Source organism: Echinops telfairi, unplaced genomic scaffold (assembly GCF_000313985.2).
Source record: "Echinops telfairi isolate 266 unplaced genomic scaffold, ASM31398v2 ScPeMD7_3;HRSCAF=10, whole genome shotgun sequence".
Taxonomy (NCBI): domain Eukaryota; kingdom Metazoa; phylum Chordata; class Mammalia; order Afrosoricida; family Tenrecidae; genus Echinops; species Echinops telfairi.
The window spans coordinates 55,715,124-55,740,635 of record NW_022103899.1 but is presented as its reverse complement, the minus strand read 5'-3'; the positions used below and the strand labels follow the sequence as shown (position 1 = coordinate 55,740,635).

The following is a 25,512-nucleotide window of genomic DNA, read 5'->3' as shown; positions in this document are numbered from 1 at the left end:
GATGATCAAACAATCCTGTATTTAACACAGCAGAATGGCTCTAGTTGTCTCTCAAAAGGAGTGGTGGAGTGGTTACCCCAAAGGGGCTGCTAACCACCAGCTGCCCAGAGGGAGCAAGGGGAGGCTTTCTACTCCTTTTATGTAAAGAGTTACAGTCTTGGAAACCCACAGGGGCAGTTCTACTCTTGGAGTTTGGTTTTTGGTTTGGAGACCATCTGAAGGGTAGCGGCTCTCACTCATACTGCAGCACCCAAGCGAAAGCCTTGCTGATCTGTCTGCGTCTGTAACGATGACCACCAAGAGGGCCCTATGGAGCTCATTTGTGTTTGGGGTGGTGATGAGTCATGGTTGACTTAAGGACCATTGCTTGAGTTTTTTACTTTTTACCTATGATTTTTAAGATGGCAAGTTCTGAAAATGGAGGCCAAGGAAGCACATCAGTTCTGATGATGCCCGAATCTTCCTAATCTAGGCAGAAGCTTTCTTGCAAGAAGAATTGGGTGTAATTTCAGGTACACTCTTTGACTGTCTCCTGAGATTCGGAATTCATCTCATTCTGGTGGCAACTCAACGGGGCCGTGCCTTGAATAAAGAGGGCCTGGACATCATGATCTCTGCTTGAGATGAGCCTTTGGTATTTGATCATGAGGGCTTAGGCTGTTATCATAATGAAGTACATGATTCGTGATTATTTTCAAAGGTACTGTGACCCTGCATGTCCGTAGTTTGAAATGGACAGAAGTCACTGTAGTAAGTTTTTGCTAGTGGCTCCATTGTAGTTTCACAGATGATCTTTCATTATACAAGTTGTTTGTATCTCTGGAACCTTTTTGGTTACAAGTGGCAGACGCTAAGCTCCCATTTGCCACGGGCTCAATACATGGAATGTTTGGGGCCACAATCCCAGCAACCCCGGGGTGGGGGGTGGATCTGGGGGGGCGTGACATTGCTACATCTGTGTCTGCCCATTACTTAGCTTCGACAGTTCTTTGTGGTCATGTTCACAGACCGCCTTCGGTGGATCAGAAGTCAGCAGCAACTCGGAGCATGTATTACCCTGGTGTCCTATCCCAGATCTCAGTCTTCCAGAAGGATCTGCTTAGTCAATCTTGGATTTCCCGTGAATCAGACCCTTTGGCCAGGGACGTATGACATGACGTACTCTGATGGTCATTCTGGGGTCATGTTCTTGAGATGGGAAAATGACAGCCACGTCCAGTACCACACAGGAATGCGCCCTGCCCCAAAGAAGGGGCTGGGAGCAAGGCTGTCATCAGATAGGGTCACAAGTCTTCTTCTTCTGCCCCTGAAGGGATGCAAGGACATCTCCGAGCAGTTGAAAATGTTACTTGGCCATGAGAAGGTGTATTAGGGCGGTCAGTCTGTCATCAGACAATTCGTGCTTTATTTCCCTCTTTTACGTCACCATCTCACCGTGGACTAAAAGCAAAAGTATAAAAGAGGAATTTTGGGGGGGAAATTCCCTTTCCTCCCCCATTTCACCTTCCAGGAGCCCTAGGGGGGTAGTGGTGACTACATAGCGGCTGCTATAACCCCAGAGACAGCAGTTGGAAACCACCAACCACGCCGAGGAAGAAAGATGAGGCTTTCTACTGCCCTAAAGAGTTTCATTCTCCAAACCCACAGGGAGCGTTTGACCCTGTCCTATAGGGTCGCCATGAGGCACCATGGACTTGATGGCAGTGAGCTTTTAGTATTTCACCCTCCAGTAGGGCTCTGCTCCAGAATTTACCATGCAGATTTGCCTTCCGTTTCCACCGGCTGTGAGAAGCCATTCCAAGTAGCCATTCCCATCTCCTGTTTGGGTCCAGCTGTGCCTGCCCGCCCCAGCGTCTGATTGGACATCCAGCACTCAGCAGATGTGAGCGGAATCAATTAGTAGCAAGGAGCTGCATCCCTGGGCTTGGCTGGCTGGAGAGGGCGGGGCTCTGAGGCATGAAGTAGCTGAGACTTCCAGACTCATTGTGTTGAAGTTAGCAATTGAACTTCATTATCTTCACAATCCCAGTGGAGGCTCTCCCCCCTACCCCCAGCCCCTTAGCCTGCTTATGTCTTTTCCTTGCTGGGGTGCCAAGGAGAATCGTGGGGGAGGGACTGTGCCTGTCTGCAAGGGTTCCAGTTTGGCTACCCATCTCGTGACTCAACTGATTGTTACAACAAGTGCTCCGACAATAAGGAAAGCGAGGCAGCAAGGCACATAATGTAGGGTGTCAGTTTCTGAGGAAACCCAGGTGGTGTGAGTCTCCCACCCTTGGGTGCGTGTGAGTAAGGCTGCTTTGAGTGATCACTGCCCTTGAATCGCAAGTCTATTCTGACCCGAAGCTGTAACTCTTTACAGGAGTAGAAAGCCTTGTCTTTCTCTGCAGAGTGGCTGGGAGTTTTGAACTGTTGACCTTGCAGTTAGCAACGCAATATGTAACCTCTATGCTAACAGGGCGCCATGTGATTCTAGTGCTGGCTACTAGAATTTAGTAGCCAGCACTAAATGTGGCAAAGGTCAGCCTAAACTTTTACATGGTTCATTTCATGCTATGTGGGTTTTGCCTCAATTAAAAAACAACAACAACAACCAGGAAAAAAGTGAATCTGGTGCTACTAGATTTGATATTCAGCAATCCCATTGCCTTGAAGTTAATTCGGACTCGTTGCAACCCCATCGAACAATGTGGGGTTTGAAGGCCACTGTCTTTACGGAGTAGGCTGCCTCATCTTTCTCCTGTTGTGGAGCTGGGGGGTGGGGGTGGTGGTGAGTTGAACCGTTGTCAGTGTGTGCAACCACTGTGCCAAGAGGGATCCTGATAGTCACTGATGTAGCATGTGCAATGCCGAAGGATTGGCAGGATGTTTAGTTTCTTCATTTGCTTTCCAGCACTTTCAGACCATGCTGAAGTCTAAACTGAATGTTCTTACCCTGAAGAAGGAGTCTCTCCCAGCAGTCATCTTTCACGAACCGGAGGCCATTGAGTTGTGCACCACTACGCCACTGATGAAGACTCGGACCCACAGTGGCTGCAAGGTATGTGCGTGGCTTATGGCCAGTCGAGGCTGCCCCGATGGGACGCTCGTTTCACCATCCTTCCTTGTTGCTTTGCTTTGGTGAGGATATGCATAGCGAAATACCGTTGCAACAATCCCCAGATGTACCATAAAGTGACGCTGATCACCTTCTTCAAGTGGTGCCAGCATTCTCACCATCCTTCTCCACATGAAGGTTCCTGGTACGACAAAATATACAAGGAGGTGCAAGAGAAGAACTCAGAAACGATGCCAGGCCAGTTGATTAGGATATCCCTGAAAACTTGAACCCTAAAAACTGCCTTCTTTGCTGTGGGACCAGAAGACCTAGATGGTGCCCAACTGCCGATTTTGATCCTATTGATTCTAACACTATCGACTGAGGTTCACAGCCCCCTAAGCTTCTCCTCTAACCTTTTGAGTCGTTTTCAGATTGACACAACGCCGAATTTGTTAAAAGAGCGCAAGGCTCAGGGCAGATAGAGTTTACTTACTAGGAAACACAGTATTTCAATGCAGACTTTAGGGAGCAGTCTTTGTTTAAGGTTTGTAGTTTAAAGATCATCTCAGAGTCAGAGTTCCAAGGGGCTTCCGGCGGTTTGTCCAGCCTTAATGGCTCCAGGAAGTCTAGATTTCATTGAGAATTTGGAATTCTGTTCCACAGTTGTCCCTCTTTTGATTAGGTTCTTCATCAGAATCTTTGATCCAAGTGATCATTCATGGTAATTGGACACCATCTAGTTTTTCTGGTCTCATATTTAGCAAAGATGGCAGTTTTTAGGGTTCAGGTTTTGAAGGACACCCTAATGAACTGGCCTGATATTGTTTCTCGGACTTCTGTTGCGCCTTCTAGTTAATTTTATAGAGCCAGGACTTAAGTGCTAAGAAACACAAGGAACAACAATGGTAATTCTCCCCTCACCTGAAGCAGCAAAGTGAGGATAGTTAGAAATTGAAGGAGGAAATGGATTGAGACTCTGATTACCTTTGCCATGGAATCAGAAGAGTTGGATGGTGCCCAGCTTTTCAATATGGTAACTTTTAGAAAAACTATCAAATGACTTACAAAATAAATTCTTTGAGTGGTGAGAGTATGAATTTTACTTTTTTTCCTTCGTGATATAGCAACCTTCATCACTTTGGAGTACGTATTAGATACATGGATTTTAGCATGTATCAGTAAAATGGTACTCTGTCTGTAGCTCTATGAAACTTGGGGCTTCATAGCGATGGTTTTGTCCTTAGTGATAACTTTTCTCAGTTTGTATTCCAAATCTGAATAAAATTTTGCACTTTTGTTTGCTTCAACTTTCAGAGTTTATACTGATATTCTTGCCTCTGAATGTATAAACATTATTTTACCCCCATTTATGTTAACTGTATTGCAGGCATGAAAGTAAAAGTATAAATATATCATTTTGGTCAGTTTTTAAGGTCTGTCTTCCATGATATCATTTTTCACTTGAGCTAGTGGATATGATAATCGGCTTAGAGATAACAAAGAAAATATCTTTTATGCCTGCTTTGTCATCCAAAATTTGCTTCCAGTGAAAATAAAGGGCAAGAAAATTTAGAAAATATATGTTGCTACATGGGTTTCCATTATAACCTTGTGGATATGCTCCTTTCTTTATTGCTTCATTGTTTTCTGGGGTAGGGGAGCAAAGATCAATCAGCTTTTATTGACAACATATCCCACCCCCTTGTGGTTGTAGTTTTTGAGGAACCCTGCTGGTGTAGTTACTAAATCCATGTCCAGTTCTCTTCTGGTTGAGGAATGTGGTCCACTAGGAGCAAGTATAAGGAGAGTCTAGCTTGCTAAAGTCTGCATAATACATTTAAAATTAGGAGTTTTGGGGAAAAAAGTCCTAGGATTCTAATACAGATATGGAAGAAAGACATTACATACAAACATATACCGACTATCTATTGTGTGCAGTCCCTGCAGCTCATGGTATTCTAATGTGTAGCAATTATAAAATGTTGCTTGGTTTTGTTCCATCCTTATGACCATTAGTATATTTGAATATATGCATAGATGTAGATACTGATAAATGCATAGGTACAGATATAGAGATATACAGACATACATACATTATGGGGGTTCAGTTCCAGACAACTACATAAAGCAATATTGCAATAATCTGACTCACAATATCTTATGTTTGATTTCCACATGCCTATAAAAGTGGTGGTGACATTATACTGTAGTCTGTTCAGTACACAGCAGCGTTATGAAGAAGTTTGAAACGTTGAGCCCCTGCTAAAATGGGACACAGAGACACGTAGAGAATCCCTGCTGTTGGAAAAATGGCGCCCAGAGATTCGCTGGATGCAGGGTTGCCACAAATCTCCAATTTGCTAAAAAACAACAAAACAAGAAACTCAAAGCAGTATTTCTGAAGCACTGTCAAACATAGTGTGCCTGTATGTACATACATCAATGCGTGCGCGCGCGCGCACACACACACACACACACACACACACCCTGTTTTGGTAGTATTTGCTAGGAGAATAAGCGCCCGTTATTGTTTCTGAAATGGAGTATGGTTTCAAGATCCATAGTGTTTGTTGCTGTTGTTGTTATTGTTGATAATGTTTTATTGTCTTGGGTTTGGTTCATGTATTTATCTTCTAAGAGGATATTGAAAAAGTACAAACATATTTTTTAAAGCATTCAGAAGCCCATGCCAAGGCAGGTCAGGATGGGCAGCCAATGAGCAAAAATCACTCATGATTTCTGTTGAACAGAACGAAGAACAGTGTTCAGGGTAAAAAACCACATGCCATTGGGCTGTCAAACCTTTGGGCACCCCATCCCTAGAAGTCTGGTTGCGGTGTTTCAGGCATAGACCCTCTTAGTCTCAGAGTCAGAGCCCCAGGCTAAGGCCTCCGGAGAAGAGGCAGGCTGGCTCATCGGTCCCACGCATCTATTTTCACATCGCACACTATCAAGTTGATTCATTTAAACTTTAACCATAAATGGCGTGGGGTCACAGCCTTTCCTTCTCAAGGACAGTGTCCTGTTTGTGTTCAGAGTCCTCTTCTCTTGTTCCAGAGCAACCACCACACACACACACACACACACACACACACCTTGACTTTTGGAACCTGGACATTTCTATTTCAAATCCCCAGGCCTCTCCCCAAATTCTTTCTGATCACCCGCAAGGGCAAAGCCCAGTGTTTTAGCTGGGATTTTTGCTGGAAACTTGTGCACCAAGTGCCAGCGGTAGAAGGAACTGTCACCGGGATGTGCACCTGCCAGGAATAATGAGTGTCACGTAGCCGGGCCCAGCTGCAGGCCCCTTGCGTTTACACACCGCCACCTCTTTTTTTCCCCAACAGTGCTGGCCGATCTTGGGGTTTCTGGAAGGAGAGAGGCAGGAGGAAGCAGAGGAAAGGGGTTGTAGTTAGCCCTGGGAAACCCTCGCTCGCCCTCCTCTTCCCATTTCCCCGCTGATCTGTATTCTCCCCGAGTACTGGCTGGATGGCCAGGTCAGGCTACTCATGCAGCAGGCAGCTTGGTCTTTGTGTGTGTTCTCCTCCGCGGCTGCAGCTCGTTTCTGGAGCGGAGCTGTTTAACTGTACAACCTGCTGCAGACCATTAGGAGGGCCCAGCCAGCATTCACACGGGGCTGCTCTGCATCTTGGTTGTGGCAGCAACAAGGGCTTGTTCTTGACCACATTCCCTACCTGTCTTTCCCTGCCTGGTGGTGGCTGCTCTTGACTCGGTCCCTGGCTCATCCTCCATGAGCAGCAAAAAGATACTCCTCCAGAGTTGCAGAGCAGAACACTCCGATCCTTCAGGTTTGCCTGGCTGCTTTTTGAAGGTAGATTGTCAAGCCTTTCTTCCTCTTCTGCGAAGCAAACGAGCTAACGAGACAGAAAGACCAGCGAGCAATCTCAAACAAACACCAGTTCGTCAGTTGCCGTTATTTCAACTCGTGGGGACCCTATGTGCCGACCCCAGGAGCGGTGGTGAAGAGTTGCATTCCATGGGATTTACGGTTCTGAGATTTCGCAAAGCTGGTCCTGTGCCACCCTCTCAATTGCTCTTATGTTTGAGCCCCGGGTGCAGCCACTGTGTGGCCATCCATCTGTGGAAGGCCTTCCTCTTTGTTGCTGCCCCTCTCCTCAACTGAGCGTGCTGGCCTTCTTCAGGGACATTATGTTTGCAAAAGTAGAAGGAAGCAAACACGTCCAAAGCATGTAAGTTGAAGCTTACTCTCTTGCCTCTCAGAAGCATTCTGGCTGCACTTCACATAGACAGGTCGGGTTTGCCTTTCGGCGGTCCATGGTACTTTTCAATAGTCTTCACCAGCACCATCAGTCAAATGCCTCGATTCTCCGATGGTCTTCCTTCTTCAGTGTCCAACTTCCCACATACATGGGAGGCAACTGAAAATCCCCTGACTTGAGTCAGGTGTTCCTCAGTCCTCAGAGTGACCGCCTTGCTTTTCAACACTTTAAGGAGGTCCTGTCTGCAGCAGATTCACTCAATCCAGTGTGTCATTTGACCTGTTGACTTCAGGACACTCCGATCCACTGAAACATCTTAGTGGGTTCAAACCACCAACCACTGGGTTAATAGCCCAGCGCTTAACTTTCTGTGCCGTCTAGGGACTCCTTCGGGTATCATGGAACCCTAGGTAGTTTCGCTTGCTGGCAAGCCTTTAGACTCCTAGTGACCCTATAGAACAGAAAAGAACTGCCCCTGTGGGTTTCCGAGGCTAAAATTTACTACAGGAGCAGAAAGTCTCATCTTTCTTCTGTTCTGGATTTGAACTGCTGACCTTGTGGTTAGCAGTTCAACACATAACCCACTACACCACCAAGACTCTGTCAGTCAGATTGACTCTATGGTTGTGAGTTTGGTTTTAGTGCCTAGTAAGCCTTTATTTACCTCCTAAGAGGGGGCTTCCAGAAAAATTCCATCTTCTTTTAATCCCATCCCCCCCAACACACACACACACTTCTTTATTGAGCATCCAGCATGACGTCATGGAGAAGGAGCTCAAATTAGGTACTGTCATTTTGTAACTTGTAGCCAGCAGGGGAAATGAAAGGCGCCCCTTGCATGGGCTTTGGCACCTGTGTGGGCCATCAGAGACCCCTGGTGGGGCAATTTCTGGGCCTTCTTCCCAGACTTAGTACTTCATTTGCCTTAGGCACGAGGCTGCTCTCTTTGCTGTTCGCGCTGATGAACGGACCATCCTTTGAGCTTGAGGATCTGAACCCTTGAGTGACAGGGGCTAAGGTTGATGGAAGTGACATCAGCTTAGGCATACCCCAGGAGGTGGGACTGGGTGGAAAATGGCATTTGAGGGCCAACTAGCACTGTTCCAGATGCCTAGGAGCTAGCTGGTGTCAGAGGGAGATACCAGCGTCATCAAAATTGGGTGAGAACGTGCCTTACAGACAGTCCCTGTTACTGCCACTTTTTTCTTCGGGCATGCTTTCCTCAGCTGTAGTGACTCGCCTCTAGACCCAGGCACCAAACTTCTCAAAGCTTTCATGCAAATGGGGTTGATAATGATGGTGGCAGTATTGAAAATGTAGTAAGAGGAATTAATCATGAAGATCAGAAAGTGCTCATGTTTACTACGTATTTTTCATGCTTTAGCTCAGAGGTGGAGAATTTTTTTCTGCTCAAGACCATTTGGATATTTATAACATCCATGGCGGATCATACAACTTAAACACCAACCAACGGTATTTGGTGAAACATTCATTCCGGCACCCCAGTGTGATGGCTGACACTGCCCCTCTTTGGTGAGGCTTGTGCTGTTGGCTGGTATTGATGATTTTGAGAGACATCCCCATCCCTGTCACAGACCTTACAGGGTCAGTACTATCTATAGCTCCCCTTTACAGTGGAGTTTGTTGAGGATGAGGATCGTGAGTTTACCCCAGGATGCCAAGTGTAAATAACTAGCAAAGCTGGATTTGAACTTCAACCCTCAGATTATTATAGTTCTTTTCCTTCCCATTTTACTCCCTGCCCATTCTTGGGCTTTTCTGCATTTTCATTCTGCTGCCTGGCAGTTGCCTGTTTTACCTTCATTCCCAACCCCAGCTGTGTTCACCAAGGTCTGACCTCACCCGAGGTGCTTGTTTACCCAAATCTCACCTCCTTCTTGTGAGGGGCTTGGCCCAGCACTGTATAATACTCTAACTACGCCCCCACTGTCCTTTTCTTGGTAAAGATGAGAACCCTTAAGGATACTGGTTTCCACGAATAAGTTAATGATTCATAAACTATAACATTTTATGTGACCCTTTCTCGGGCCCTTTGATATCAGAATTGGCAGTAGAAGTCCCTTATCTTGGAGGAAGGATGTGGGTGATTTTCAGTTGCCTGAGACAGGGAAGTTTCCGAGTAGTTTGACATGTAGTCCTCAGATGACACGCTTGACCCAGCAATCCTGAAATCTCATGATGAAAACCAAACATCCAGCAACTAGAACCAAACTCACTGCCACTGAGAGACCCTGTAGGACAGGGTAGAACTTCCCCTGTGAGTTTCTGAGGGTGTAACTGTTTACGGGAGTAGAAAGCCTCCTCTGTCTCCTATGGAGCAGCTGGTGGTTTTGAACTGCTGACCTTGTGGTTAGCAGCTCAATGTGTAGCCATCACACTACCAGAGCTCCTATCAAAAATAATCCAGTTGCCATTAAGTTGATTCAAACTCATGGCAACCCCATGTATGTCAGAGGAGAATTGCGTTCCATAGGGCTTTCAAGGGCTGATTCTGTAGACACCGACAGGTCTTTCTTTGTGGGCGGATATGAACTGCCAACCATTTGGGTAGCAGCTGAGGGCTGGACCATTTGCACCACCCAGGAATTCCTGTCTTGTGACAGAGGTTCCATATTTGAATTTGAATCTATTGAATTAACATTATATGTATATTTTCTGCACTTTTCAAAGCCGTTTAGTTTAGTCATTATATATTTAAGTATACATATAGCCACGGGCTTCTCATTTATTTCTCATTTTTGTAAAAGGTCAAGGTGTAACCACCAACACTGGGGGAATTCACTGATTAGATGGTGCACTCAGCCTTACTTGAAGCTTCTCTGTAGCCCTTCCTCTGACAAGGTCATTTGGGGCATGGCATGAATCCAGCTATGCCAAGTATGCTTTTTATTTGCAAAGTAAGATTCTGATTTAGATATCAAGACCCAATACACATGAAATGGAAGTCATTATATGTGGAGATCCATGCTCTTTGGAGTTTACTTTCCTCTAAATTTGGAATGGGTGATAGCTAATTTGGATTTATTTTCTCTTCATTCTATCAAAAACCTTCCTGTGATCAAGCCAGGGCAGTTTTTGCCTCTTCAAGTGCAGGGAGCTAAAGCTGATATACTAATCATGAACTAACATCTGTTGAGAGGCAAGCTTTTATTTTTCTGTCATTCCTTAGACATGTTCTGATCTGGATTATTGAGCAACCATTATAATTAACTTGAAAAATGATTTGGTCTCACCCTTCATCCAAGTCAACATCTAGTGAATTATTTACCCTATCAGTATTTGACCCCAATATTTCATCGGATGAGGTATTTCATTCTTTGTCACCTCTTCCCTGCAGTCCTTCGAGTTCCTACTCTAAACCACACCAAACTCTCGGTCTCCTGGCTGAGATGTATCCCAGTAGCACTGGGTCTTCCTTCTGTTGCTCTTCTGTGCTGGATATTTCTCTGCTCCCTTCCTCTTTTCTTTGGTTTACTCCATTGTTTTAGAGAACGCATCCCCAAGAAGTACCATTTATGTGCTTTGTATCTCTGAACATTTATTTATTATACCTTCAGATTTTTGAAAGTTTGGCTGGGTATGGAAATATAAGCTAGAAGTAATTGCTCCTTAAAACTGGGAGGGTAGTGCTAGTGACCCCTAGACTCCAAAGGTCCCTCAATAGACGCCTCATGTTCCTTTGGAAGCGACTGGGTCCTCCTCCACTTGCAGGGCGCTTTCAGGGTCGCCTTTTGTTCTGGCTGGAAATGCCCAGCTCTGGGCCCTCTGGTGGGTTTCCTCTCCCTTATCCATCCTGTCAGTAGGTGGTGGGTCTTTTTTGACTTTGGAAAGTCTTGGGTGTTTTTTTCTTTTCTTGTTTCTTTTGGTATTCTAAGGAATCTAAAATAAAATCCCTCTTTCCCCTCACAATTTTGTAACCACTTGAGAAAAAAGACACCTGACACAGACGAGATCAAAATATGCGTGTGATAACTTACCTTTGTGGCCTGGCTTGGTGTGTAGATGCCAGGGGCTGTCTGAAACTTCCAGTGTCTTTGCTGAAGAATTTGATGTCCTGCTGACTCCTCTCTCCTTCATTTTGCCCCCTGTGTTGACAGCTTAACCCCTTCCATTATTATCATTTTAGTGTGGAAACCCAAAGAGACAGTTCTACTCTGTCCTTCAAGGTTGCTATGAGTCAGCAATGATTTGGGGTTTGTGGGAAAGGAAAGCAATTCGATGGCAATGATTTGGGGTTTGTGGGAGAAGAACAGAGCAAAAATCTGTAAGGTCAATTTGTCATCTTTGTTCAGAAATAGTCTCTGAATTGTTAAACCCTCTCTACATTATCTATCTTAAACATGCAGACTTGTTTAATCTAGGTTAATATATGTTTAAGATGGAAATGGCAATATTTAATTTCAAGTTCAAGGAGATATTTATGAAGTGCTTGGAAGTTTTCACAAGGATCCTTGGTGGAGCAGTGGGTTAAGCACTGGCCACTAACTGCAGAGTCTTGATTCAAGTCCCCACTGGATCCAAGAGAAGATGATGCTGTTTGCTCCTGTAAGATGTACAGTGTCAGAAACCCTCAGGGAGCAGATCTGTTTTGTCCTATCGGGTTACCATGTGTTGGCTCAACTAGCTGGCACTGGCATTTGTGTTTTTGGTTTTGAACTTTTCACCAGAGCAGGGATGAATAAATAATAAACTGTTGTGAATTCAATATACAGGTCCCCCTGGCTTGAATTTACAGGTCAGGGCCATACAAACACATTGGTGACATCATGGTGACATTGAATAACTCAGAGTCATAAAAAAGGACCACCAAATGCCCTTTTAAACACGAGTAGCTATTTCCTATTACATCTTGGGACATTCCAGCTCCTGATTCCCCAGCAAGTAAAATGGCAAATGTGTTTCTTGTGGTGCTGGCTGCTCTTTTCTCTGTTTTTACTGAAAATATTAATATTCACTTCTTGGCAAAAGAGCTGCTGTCTGGCATTCTGTGCTTTTGCTGAGTCCTCTGAATGAGACATTAGTCAGATTGGCATTTATGAGTCACGCTTCATAAGCCAGATCAAAGAATGAAAAAAAAACCATCATTTAATCAGGAAGTGATGGGAATAAATGAATTTGAGCCTCCTGGGAGCCAGGAACACTACCCTGTGAGTGAATGATGCTACTGAAATGATAAAAGTACCCCGCGTTGATGGTTCCATTTGGTGTCTGTAAGTATTGGTTTTTCAAGACTTAAGATATGGACTAGCAGTCTCACATGTCATCACCATGCTATGCTTATAATACCTACTGGGGCAGCAAAGTGGTTTCCATGGCCACGTAGAATAGTTGACTATTAATCTGTCCGTGGGGCGGTGTCAAACAGGAGTTTATTTTTCTTATCTAGTAGCCAGCAGTTCATTCAGAGTCTACCTGGATTGTGTGTAAACATTTCCTGCTCCTCTTCTTTCTCTTCTTCCATCTAATTCCAGAGATAAACTCAGTGTTTTCACTCCCTGACTCTCTTCTGCATCCCACCCTCCTTCATCAGAAGCATATATTCAGTGGGTCAAGGTCTGTGGGTCAAGGGAGCCTCAGGGAGCGGAGCATAAATCCTCTACAGACAAAGAAACTTTTCTCTTGATGATAAAAATAAGATGATCCCTGCCCCACCCTGCCCCCAGGTGCGTTCATGATTATCATGCCAGTATAGTCTTAATTTTATTTCTCCTTTTTACCAAAAGTCACCTTTCAAGAAACAGGGAGAGTAGGACCGTAGGGGAGAGAGAACCTTGTCATGTCCAGGCAGGTCTTCGAGTTATTGCAATAAAGCAGAGAGCACAAGTTTGGTTTGCTTGTTTTCTGTTGTATATAAAAGTTACCCTGTTGGTCAGATAGAAACGGGTAAAACCGCCAAGATTCTGGCCCTTAGTGACCCTTCAAGTCTGGAAATGAACTCACTCGTTTGACTCCAGCATCAGCTAAGTAATAAGAAGTCGGCACATTGAACAATAACACGGGGGTGGGTGGGGGCGCCGGGGAGGTACTTCTAAGCATAATCAACCCTTTCACATCTAAAGGGCAGAATTTGCCCAGGAACAAAGTACAGAAGGCAGGGAGGAACAGAAACAGGAAACAGGGAGGAAGAGGGAAGTGTGATGGCACACAGTGGGGATGCGATCCATGACAAGGAAAAAAAAAGTGTCAGAATCATTGAATGGAAGACTGATTTGTTCTGTACCTCTTCATCCCATTCACAATAAAATCTGGTTTTGTTTGGTAGTTTTTAAATTAAAAGATCATTTTATTGGGGGCTCATACAACTCTGATAACAATCCATACATCAACTGTATCAGGCATATCTGTACATGTGTTGCCATCATTCTTTTCTAGACATTTACTTTCTATTGCGCCCTTGGTATCCGCTCCTCTTTTTTTCCCTTACTCCACTAAAATCTTTTTAAAAGCTTATTTTTCTATAGTCATCCACTACAAAGAAAATAAGAGTTAATTAAAATGACAGGAAAGAAAGACGATGCCAGGAAAGTCCTGAAACGCTCTCAGAAGAAATGATGAAGTAAAAATGCTGAATAGAAAATTTCAAGAGGCAGCTCAAAAAGACAAAGTAAAGACATGTAATGAAATATATGCAGAGACTTGGAATTAGAGACATAAGCGGGAAGACCATTGTCAGCATATCTCAGGCTGGAAGAGCTGAAGAAAAAAAAAATCTAAGCCTCAAGTTGCATTATTGAAGGATTCCATGAGCAAACCAGTGAGTGCATAAAATGTAGTGTATTGAGTGTGTCATACCATTGTATGTTATGGAATAGTTATGTCCTCTATGGAATAGTTCTACTCTGGGCAATAGCATCACTATGACTTGGAATGGATTAGGTGACAATGGGTTTATTTTGGTGCCTTGGAAATGAGAACGTGATATATTCTGACCCAAACCAAATTTATTTCCTGGACCTCAAATGGTAGGAGTGAAAGCCTGGGCCTTATCTCTTGGAGGTACCACTAACAAATGGGTGGGAAAGATGGCATTGGTGCTAAGTGACAGCTAGTTAGTTCTGACCCAGACCCTATGCACATCAGAATGAAACCACAAAACCCACTGTTGCAGACACTGTGTCAAAGCCATCTCCTTGAGGGCATTCATTTTTTTTGCTGCCCCTACACTTTACCAAGCAAGCTGTCCTTCTCCAGGGACTGGTCTCTCCTGACAGTATGTCCAAAGTATGTAAGGCAAAGTCTAACTTACCATCCTTGCCTCTAAGGAGCACTCTGGCCCTACTTCTTCCAGGACCGATGGGTTTATCCTTTTAGAAGTCCATGGTGCTTTCCATATTCTTCTCCAGCACCACAATTCAAATACATTGATTTCTTTTTCGTTCTTTCTTATTCACTATCCAATGTTCCCATGCATATGAGGCCGTGGAAATACCATGGCTTGGGTCAGGCACCACATGGTCTTCAAAGTAACATTCTTACTTTCCAATACTCTGAAGATGTCTTCTGCAGCAGATTTACTTGATGCAATGCACCTTTGATCTCACCACTACTGCTTTCATGAACATTGATAATGGTTCCAAGCAAGACAAGCTCCTCTACAACTTCGATCTTTTCCCAATTGATCATGATCTTACCCATTGATCCTCTGGGGAGCAGTTCGCTGTTCTTGACATTGAGTCATACTCTGTACTGAAGGTTGCAACCCTTGATCTTCATCAACAAGTACTGGAAGCAAGGCTGCATCATTTGTATATTAATAGGTTGTTAATAAGCCTTCCTCCATTCCTGGTGTCACATTGATCTTCATACAATCCAGCTTCTCCGATTATTTGCTCAGTATACAGATTAAACAAATATGGTGAGAGGGTACAACCTTGACACACACCTTTCTTGATTATAAATGATGTGGTATTCCTTTTTGTCTGTTCACACAATTGCCTCTTGATCCATGTACAAGTTCCACAGGAGTACAATGAGGTACTCCGTGATTCTCATTCTTCTCAAGGTTGCTCAGAGTTTATTATGGTTCACACAGTCGAGTCCCTTTGCATAGTCAATAAGACACATGTAAACATCTTTTTGATATTCTCTACTTTGAGCCAAGATCCATCTGACATTAGCAATGATGTCCCTTGTTCCACATCTTCTTCTGAATCCAGCCTGAGCCTTTGGCAGTTCCCTGTCAATATACTGCTTGCTACAACTGTCGTTGGATGATCTTCAACAAAATTTTACTTGCATGTGATCTCAGTGATGTTGTTCTATAGTTTGAGCATTCTGTTGGATCACCTTTCTTTGGAACAGGCACAAATATGGATCTCTTCCAGTCAGTTGGCCCAGTAGCTGTCTCCCAAGTTTCCTGGCATAGACCAGTGATTGACATCAGTGCTGACATTAGCAAAGAGCATTCTTTCTGAGTCAGTCTCCTGGGGATGGTGAGGGAGGAAGATCATGCTCACTGGTGTGGCTGTTGATGGAATAAAAATGAAATGTAGCTCAGCCTGCTTTAGCCATAGTCAAGCAGCCTGATAATTGGCAGTGCTCCTTCAAAGGAAGAAAGAGGAGACTTTGCTGCAGGTACTTTGGATGTGTTATCAGGAGATACCACTCCCCGAAAAAGGACAGCATGTTTGGTGAAGTAGAAGGGCAGCGGAAAAAGCGGAAGACTTTCGATGAGATGGATTGACTTGGTGGCTGCAACAAGGGGTTCCAACAGAACAACAGTTGTGAAGATGATACAAGACAGTGCTGTGTTTCTCTCCTTTTTACCCGGGGTCATTATGACTTGAAACCTACTCAATGACACCTGACAATAATAAAAGTAGGCAATGATGGTGGCCCTAAACTGTGCATTATTTAGGGCAAACTCCACATGTAGATTCAGACTCCTTTATAGGAAATAGATGAGATTTTCCCAGGGGTGGGAAGTTTAGGCTCTAAGAGTTATTTCCTTGTTCAAAAGGTCAATGCACATGTCCCTGGAGGACAAAAATATTTGGATCAGCACTTTCTGAAATATGGAAAATGTCAGTGTCTATAAAAGGAGCAAAATGTAGTTCATTGTATGTGCAGGATAAATGGATTCTTTACTCAGCTCATTAATCTGCAGTGGAGTGTCTTTAGGCTTCAGCCTGGGGCTCATTAACCGCGAAGACCTTTCCACGGGGACACTCTTTTCCCCTCCTGCTTGACATATTGGCTGTATATGTACTAAACATATATATTCAGACCTTCTCAATACATCCACATATGTTGTAGTTGTTGGGTGCCCGTGAGTGGAGATCCCATGTCAGCAAGTAAGCTGGCCCTTACAGTTTCATTGGTTGTCATTTTATGGAAACAGATTGCAAAGTCTTCCTCTCATGGATGCCACTGGTTGAATTTGAATTGTCCACTTTGGGGCCAACAAGCCATGCTTACCTTTGGGCCACCAGGGCTCTCTATACATACACAAAACGAGCCAATTCAAGCATAATATACACTACACCAATGGTCCTTAACCTGTGGGTCGCGACCCCTTTGGGGGTCAAATGACCCTTTCACAGGGCTCACCCAATTCATAACAGTAGCAAAATTACAGTTATGAGGTAGCAACGAAAATAAATTTATGGTTGGGGGGGTGGGGTCACCACAACATGAGGAACTGCATTAAAAGGTCATGGCATTAGGAAGGTTGAGAACCACTGCACTACACTTACAAGGAGCTCTGTGGGTAAGTGGGTTAGGTATTGGGCTGCTCATCACAAGGTAGATGGTTCAAGCCTGACAGCCACTCCTGGGGAGAAAGATGAGGCGGACTGTTCCCTTTAAAATAGATGGTCTCGAAAAGCCTCGGTAGGGTCACGGCGAGTGAGAATGGATTCTGAGGAAGTGGGTTTGGTTGTGGAGTATGCACTCTGACACGTGAGCTGAGGACAGGCTGAACGCCTTGGCAGTGATGGTTGAGCGAGAGTGAGATAAGATGCCATGCATTGGGAGAGTGTGTTTGCTTCAGGGAAGCTGAATCTTACCTCCTTATTTTCCTGCTTGCTCCTTCCCTTTTCTCCTTACCTCTTCCTTTCCCCCAGCCCCTTTCTCTCCACCTTTCTTCCCTGTTCTCTCCCTATCCTTCCCCCTTCCTGGCCCCTGCATCCTGCACCTCATCTGTGCAGTGAAATCGCTCACAGCTGCTCTGAGGATCACTCTAGTTGAATTATTCCTCCCAAAAGACGTGCAGCATTCCCGACCACTAGTACTTGGGGAAATAACCTTCTTTAGAAATAGAGTCTTTGAAGATGTGACCAACTATGCTAACATGAGGTCATACTGTGTCGGAAGGGCCCTTATCTCACTCAGTGCTGTTGGAGGCTGTCTGGTCGTTTCTAACTCATAGAGCCTTGCCGGGGCAAAAGTAGAACTGCCCCACAGAGTGTTCAAGTGGTGGCATAGTGGGTTTTGCACTGGGCTGTTAACTGCAAGGTCAGGGATTTAAACTCCAGTCATTCCTCAGGAGGACAGTGAAGCTTTCTACTCCCATAAAAAGGTAGTTTCAAAAATACACAGGGAATTCTACCCTGTCCTATGGGGTCAGTATGAGTCAGAATTGACACTATGACAGTGAAAGTTTTTACAAACATTGACTGACCCCTTCTTCTTCCAAAGAGCAGCTAGTAGGTTTGAACCACCAATTTTGTGGTTATCAGGAAAGCACTTAACCATGGTGCCACCTGCGCTCCCCTTCCCATCATGGGATTAGTTCCAACTCATAGTGAGCCTATGTAGGATCTCTGAGACAGTAAACCTTTACAGGAACAAGCAGCTTCAAATGTATGCCTCAGAGTAGTAGCCTTTCTGTTAGCAGCCAGCGGCTTCACCTTTATGCCACCAGGGACCTTCTTCCCAGGCAGCAGTGCGCTATGTGAGAGGAGAAAAGACACAGAGACTCAGAGAAGATGGTCCTGTGTAAGAAGGGTGTATGCTGCAGCTGCAAGCCAAGGATAGCCGAGAGTGACCAGAAGGCCGCCAGCCAAGGGTCCATCTTCCCCTAGGAGCCTGGGGAATAGCATCACTGCTGAGACCCTGAACGACTAACCCCAAAACGTGGATTCCATCAATGAATTCCAATTCCTGATACTTCTTTCTAGTAGCCCTAGCTCAGGAACTGAAGCAGACCCACCCAGCCCTTCATGGGAGGTAGAATGCCATAATTTCTTCTGTGGCAGGGTTGGGGATCTGGTCCGTTTGCTCAGACTTTCTGGGTTTCCTTAGGGATCAGACAAGTTGGGAAGGTGGAAGGGGAAAGTGGACACAATGACAACATGTCTGCAGTGAATGGTACCTTGTTTTGCTTAAGAGGAAATCCTGAAAACACACTCCACTTTAGGTCCCAGGTTTCTTGATTCCTTTTCAGTGTTGGCACAGAGATGCCCCAAAGTGCCAGAAGGACCTGCAGTGAGCCGAACAAGAGGCTGGCGGAACCCCTATGGATGGGCAGGGCTTGCAGCCAGTTTTGGTGATGGACAAGTAGCTATGAAACACATTGTGTGAATTAAAGCTCAGTAACCCCTTTTGATGGTAACATACAAGTCCTTTGGTTTCTCTGATGCTTAAAGCAATGGCACCAAACGAGGGTACCAGCAGGGTCATGGATGGTAGACAGTTTTCAACGGTGCTGCCCAAGACGGAGTAGGAAGAAAAGGCTGGCATTCTGCTCCCCCAAATTAGCCCATGGAAACCCGATGGATCGCAGCAGAAATGATCTGCTGTGAGGCTAGAGGTTGAGCATCCTAGGTTGGGAGCTGCTTGAAATAAACAGTGGCTGCCTCAATTATTGGACTCCCGACTACTGCTGTTGAGTTGACCCAGACTCACAGAGAACAACAGGGCAGAGCATACCCTACTCCCGAGGGTTTCTGAGACTGTCAATCTTTAGACGTGCAGACAGTCTCAGGTTTCTCCTGAGGAGCAACTGATAGGGTTGAACTGCTGACTTTGGGGTTAGCAGCTCACCACAACACACACATTGCCACCAGGGCTCCTACAGTGGACCCATAAACTGAACTCACTACCCCTTTGGATTTTCAAGACTGTAACTGTGTAGGAGTAGAAAGCCTCATCTTTGTCCCCTGCAGTGGTTGGTGATTTCTAACTGCTGACCTTGCTGTGAGTGGCTCACTGTGTCTATCAATAATCGTGAAGATGGTGCCGGGCCCACCTTTGTATCTGTTGTATGTGGGGTGGCTGGGAGTCAGAGCTACCTGGATGACAATGAGCAACGACCTTTATGCAAACAGTGCGTGGTTTCAAGGATGCTGTCTATGCCAGCCTTGCCGTGAACCTGACCTGTGAGGGTTCAGCAGAAAGGACCGGGCCAAACCTTCCCTGATTTAACATCAGAGGAGGCAGTTTGATGACTGCCTGTTACCATCTGGGATGCTTGTTTGCCTTCTCTAGGAACTTGCTTTTTCTTGGGGGGAAGGGGAGGGGCACTGGAATTTCTTAATATGGCTCTTCTACCCAAGTCTTTGTAATTCCCACCAAGGGATTGTGTGGAACTATGCAAATAGTACCTAAGTGACACTAAGCAGGGCTTGGTAAATTTTTATCACACTCCTGGAGATAAGGTTGAGATATCTTTGAAGCAGCAGTAGAGAAGAGAGAAACCCCGAGGATGTTGGACGGTCACATGTAAGACCAATGTGTCACTTTGTCTGAGTCACATCTGGCTGAGGTGACGGAGGCTTTCCAGGTCAGATGTCCTGGTCTGTGGCATGGGGACTTGGAGGAGCAACACCAGGACTGTAGAGTCCGAAACTAGGGAACTGTGGAACAAAGTGACAGGTGGGCTGGCTTCCTGGCCCCTGGAAGCTCAGGCCAGGGGATCACAAGGCTGGGAAACTAAGAATCAGAGAAAGATGGAGCAGCAGGCTTCGGGTTGGTTGGTCCTGACTTGTGTTAGCCTACTGATGTCCCTTTCTTGTGAGTGTTGCCTGTGAGTTCACTGTGAGCCATTGCCATGAATGCTCACACCCAGCATGGATGCAGAGTGGCCTGGGAGGAATGGCTGCTGTCAGAATAGGGAGAGAAGGATGGACCACAGGGGCTTGTGTGGACCCCTCCTTTGTGGCAATGTGGCAGCCAGCGGAGGTCGGCTAGTTGTCAACCCTCCATTGCTATTCATTGTAGCTCTTTCATCGCCCGCAACCGAGAGTCTAGTGCCTTTCCACTCAGAGTGTGCGCGGTCTCTGTGGGCCTGGGTTTCACCGGGTCTTCCTTGGACATCTGTGTGGCCCTGGCTCCTTCTGTGCTGTAGGGAGAGCTGCCTAAGCTCACCCTTCAGGGGCCTGCAAATCGCTTCCTTGCTTTCTTCCAGTTTCTCAAGCAGAACAAAGAGCGGGGGTTTGGTCCCCTGCATCTCTAATGGTCTCGATGTGCATATGTTTATAAATTAGCCCAGCAAAGTGCTCCATTTATACCAAGCATCATTCCTGGTTGCGGTTGACAGAGCTTCAATTACCATCCGCCCAATTGCAGTCTGCCCGACCCCCGCGGCCACCCAACTCCCCTGTGCACGTCTGTGTTGTGATTCATTCTGGGCGCGTCTTTTCAGCACCTGGAGGTGGATTTGCCTGGCCATGCGGTGTGTTGCCTTGACTGGGGGTGGGGGTGGGGTATCTTTACACCATTACGCTCTAATTGGAAACATCAGAGTGGATTTAGTGCACTTGATTTGAAACCGAGTGGCTTTTATAACGCTCGCCGTCTGCTCAGAGATAAATGTCACTTGGACCAAGAGAAATTAATGTAAATGTTGTAGTGGGTGGGGGTGGGGGGTTAGGAAAGTGTGAGAGATCTCATGGTGCTTGAATTCTTCACACTCACCCACTTTCTTTTGTTTCATTGCTGCGTATGTATGTCACAACCGCTAAGTGTGTTTTTATCACAACCGCTGCATGTAGACATGTCACAGTGAAGCGACTTAGCCATACAAACATGCTCTGTGTACTTAGCACACACACACAAATAAATCACTGAATTCTCCCTGCTTTGTTCCTTACTCAGGCTCTCAAATGCAGTCAACAGAGCAGCCCTGTATGAGAGATTAGAAGCGGGTGCTGCAAGGTGCAATTCCTCTAACTTGCAATTGATGACATATGCAAAGGTTTTTTGATGAAAGGAAAAGGAACACGGATTTAATTTTTGAAAGCTCTTCAATATCTATGCCTACTCCTGTAGATTTATAGCAAAGGTTTTTTGATGAAAGGAAAAGGAACACGGATTTAACTTTTGAAAGCTCTTCAATATCTATGCATACTCCTGTAGATTTATACAATGTGATATAACCGAATATTCTATAAAATATGTAAATATTGACACATACACACACACACACACTCCTGTAGTCCCTCCGCCTCCTTTCCCATTTTCCTTGCACTGTGACTCGGGAAAGTTTAGTAGAAATTGTTCGCCTGCCTTAAGGGAGCTACATTTTTTTCTGCTGCATAGACTTTAGCTTACAGCTCATTTCTCCAAGAAAAACATGTTTACCATAAAGAGATGTGATTTTTAAGTGTTGGCTGAGGATGTAATAACTGCTACTTGCTGTTCTCCATCATTGCTTCCATATTATAGGGTTTATATTAGAGTGACCCCAATAATTTTGAGGGCATATATCTGTATTTTCTGAGGGGTGTGTGTGAAACACTGGTTTTATTTTTACGCAAAGAACCCACCCTCTACATTTCGCTGCTTATGGCTCGTTGCATTTAATTTTGTAAATGTACTATGCTGATTTTTTTTTTTACAGCCTATAGAGCAAGCCAGTGAGAGAGCAGGACAGGGCAAGCAAAACTGAGCCTGGAAACTTTTTATTATTTAAAAAAATCTAGCTAGTGAGGACAAGTCCAGTCCACACTCAGGGAGAGGATCACACACGGATTCCAGAAGGCCAGGCTTGTTGGGCACCTATCACGTCGGTTCCTGACTCTCAGAGACCCTACCTACCACAGAACGAAATACTGTCTGGTCCTGTCCGTCCTCATAATGGTTCTCGTGTTTGAACTCATTGTTGCAGCCACTGTGTCGATCTTTCTCATTGAGGGTCTTCCTCTTTGTCACCGCTCCTCTACTTTATCAAGCAGGATGTCCTCCTCCAGGGACTGGTCTCTCCCAAAAACATGTCCAAAATATGGGCGGCAAGTCTCACTGTCCTTGTTTCTAAGGAGCATTCTGGTTGTGCACTTCTTCCAAGACACGTCACTGTGGTCTTTTGGCAGGGCGCAGTACGTCTAATAGTATTTGCCGGTACAATAATTCAAAAAGCACCGTTCGTTTGTCTTCCTCATGGCAACCTTCACGTGTATATGAGGTGATTGAAAATACCATGACTTGGGTCAGGGGCACATTAGTCCTCAAAGAAGCAACCTTGTTTTTCAAGACTTTAAAGCCGTGATAAGATGCCTCTATACCCATCATTCCCCAGTTCAGTGCTGTTTTGGAGGACTGGCATGTTGGGGAATGTCTTGATGTAGCCCTAGACCAGCCGTATTTTAGCGGGAGTTGCCAGTAAGTGTTCTGGCCCACCTAACCCAGCAGGAACCGCTTTGGGAAGCCTGGTCCAAATGATGAGAAGTAGATATTGGTGGAAGTTCCTGTGTGGTACAATTGTTCACCTGCTCAGCTGCTAACCAGAAGGTTGGCAGTTCAAGTCCATCCGCAAATGCCTTGAAAGAAAGGCCTGGAGATCTGATTATGAAAAAAATCAGACGTTGAGAAGCTCCCAGAGCTCAGTTCTACTCTGACACATAAGGGTGGCTGGGATTCCACATGGACTTACTGGCAGCAGGGAGACCAGACTGCCTATCACTAGACTGGCACTTCTGGAGGCACTGGGTGGCTTACCTTTTGGGGGGCTGGAGAAGGCTCTTCCAAAGACAACAACTAAGCAGTTGACGGGGTGCTGATGCTTTGTGAGTTAAGGGGAGTTCATCCCCGCAGTGTTCCAGGTTCTCTCCCTTTCCCATCTGTTTATCATCAGGACAAAAGACAATTTCTGAAGTCAACCACAGAACCATAAGGCTTTGTATTTTATTTCTTCCTGACGGTCCCTCCCCTCCAAGTGTACTTCTCCTTCGGCAGAAGTGGGAGGTGAAGGATTTACTGCGCGCATAGCGATGGTGGCAGATGGCGGGAGTTAGCGTTTTGTGTTCTGTGATGTTATTGCCTCCCTGGAGATGGGAAATTTCAAGCAGGCAGGCAGGATGGGGACGCTTCTCCTTTTCTACCGAATTCTGCAGACGTGTCGGGTGTCCTTAACCCACATGCTGGGTAAGGCCAGAGTCTAGGCTTCCATCCACTTGGTGAAAAAGAACTTGTCCAACAGCCACAAGGTTGGGGACAGAGAAGTGAATTCTGGGTTAGCGTTCATAACCGATAATCTTTTAGCAGCATGACCATTTGGAATCTCACTCTGGGCTCTGTACAATGGGAACCAGAGTTTTCTCACAGGCATCTTGTGAAGACTATATCAGTCAGATGGCCATGGGCCACTCATTCAATGACTGATTATTGCTTTTCTCATTTTTATGTCTTTTTAAAAGTAATCTAATAGGGTATATTTACAGTATCTCACTTCAAAGTATTTACAGTGTATCAGTTTTCTGTTAAATGTTCTACTTCCAAAATAATACTTTTCACACAATAATATTTTGACACAGATACATACACATACATAAATTGACAAAGATGTCTATCATAAAATTATTGCAACATTACATGTTGCATCTATTATATATTATGTGTATCTGAAATTTTACAGAGTCCCTTCTAACTTGTTACATATTTTTAACAGTTTTGTTGGCATATAATTCACATATACAATGCCATAGTTCAATCATTAAAAATAATTGTACAGTCATCACCACAATGAATTCTAGAACATCTTCTTCTTTCTTGGACTCATTGGTATTCCCTATTTCCCCTCAACCTCCTCTGCCCTAGATCCAAGGAGCCTTTAATCCAGTTACTGTTGTTACAGATTTACCTCTCCTGGATTTCACAGACAGAAAAACATATAAAAACAACACAACCCCCTTAACAATAACAAAGCAGAAAAACTTCAATCAAAAAGAACAAACTATATATTAAAAACTGGAGCAAATTGAAAATGAATAACAATGGAGATCAAATGATACGGTGCTAAATTTTAACCTAACTGCATCTGTAAGCCACTTTCCAATGTACTTTGCATGACAGCAAGGCTGTCCACATTCCTGGTCTATGGTCAGATGGAATTCACTGGAGACTTAATCTACATGTATTTCCCCTTCATTTGTGTGTGTGTGTGTGTGTGTTGAACTGAAACAACTTTAAGATGGGCCCAAAGGGAGATCAAATGATAAGGTAGAATATTTAGCCTAACTACATCTGCCATACTTGACTTTACATTGTTTTCTTGACTTTACATTGTTTTTTGACTTTACATTGTTTTTTGACTTTACATTGTTTTCTTGACTTTACATTGTTTTTTGACTTTACATTGTTTCAAGGCTATTCACACCCCTCGGCTTTGGTCAGAGGTGATTCAATGGAGCTTAATCTACGTGTGGACCCTGCAAAAGGATTTTGGGCTCCCGCTGTCACCCATAGCATGCAAACCCCATGTTAACAATTTGAGCACTTAGCCCAGTGGTTCTCAACCTGTGGGCCATGACCCCTTTGGGGGTCAAATGACCCTTTCACAGGAGTTGCCTGATTCACAACAGTAGCAATATTACAGTTATGAAGTAGCAACAAAAATAATTTTATGGTGGGGGGGGTCACCACAACATGAAGAACTGTATTAAAGGGTCACGGCATTAGGAAGGTTGAGAACCACTGTCTTAGACTATTTCCACCAGATTTGGATTTTATTGTTTACTATCCTTGGGCCATCCAGGCTGGTGTGCTTCTTCCATGTGGACTTAGTTGATGCCTCCCTTAGATAGCTGTTTATTTGAAGACAAGCTTTGAAGACCCCAGACACTATTCTTTTTGATAGCCAGGCACCATCTAGTTTCTTCACCACACTTTGCAATAGCACCCATATCTTTGGTGATCTCTTCATGAGGGCTGGAATCAAGCAGGGTCATGTCACAAGAACTTATTATTTATTGGGGCTAGAATTAAGTGCAAGCTACAAATCCATTCATATTTCTATGATTTATATATGTCTCTGGCTCACTTTAGAAGCATCATTAT

General features: G+C 44.8%; 1 protein-coding gene across 3 annotated transcripts in view; it reads left to right on the top strand.

Annotated features, from left to right (window-relative positions):
- The window catches only part of PID1 (phosphotyrosine interaction domain containing 1), a 268,587-nt gene that overhangs the window by 127,985 nt on the left and 115,090 nt on the right, over positions 1 to 25,512 (top strand). For all 3 annotated transcript variants that reach the window (XM_045295428.1, XM_004701662.4, XM_045295436.1), the window contains exon 2: positions 2,891 to 3,037. In XM_045295428.1, the coding sequence (XP_045151363.1) occupies positions 2,891 to 3,037 (147 nt within the window). The remainder of the gene's footprint in view (positions 1 to 2,890; positions 3,038 to 25,512) is intronic.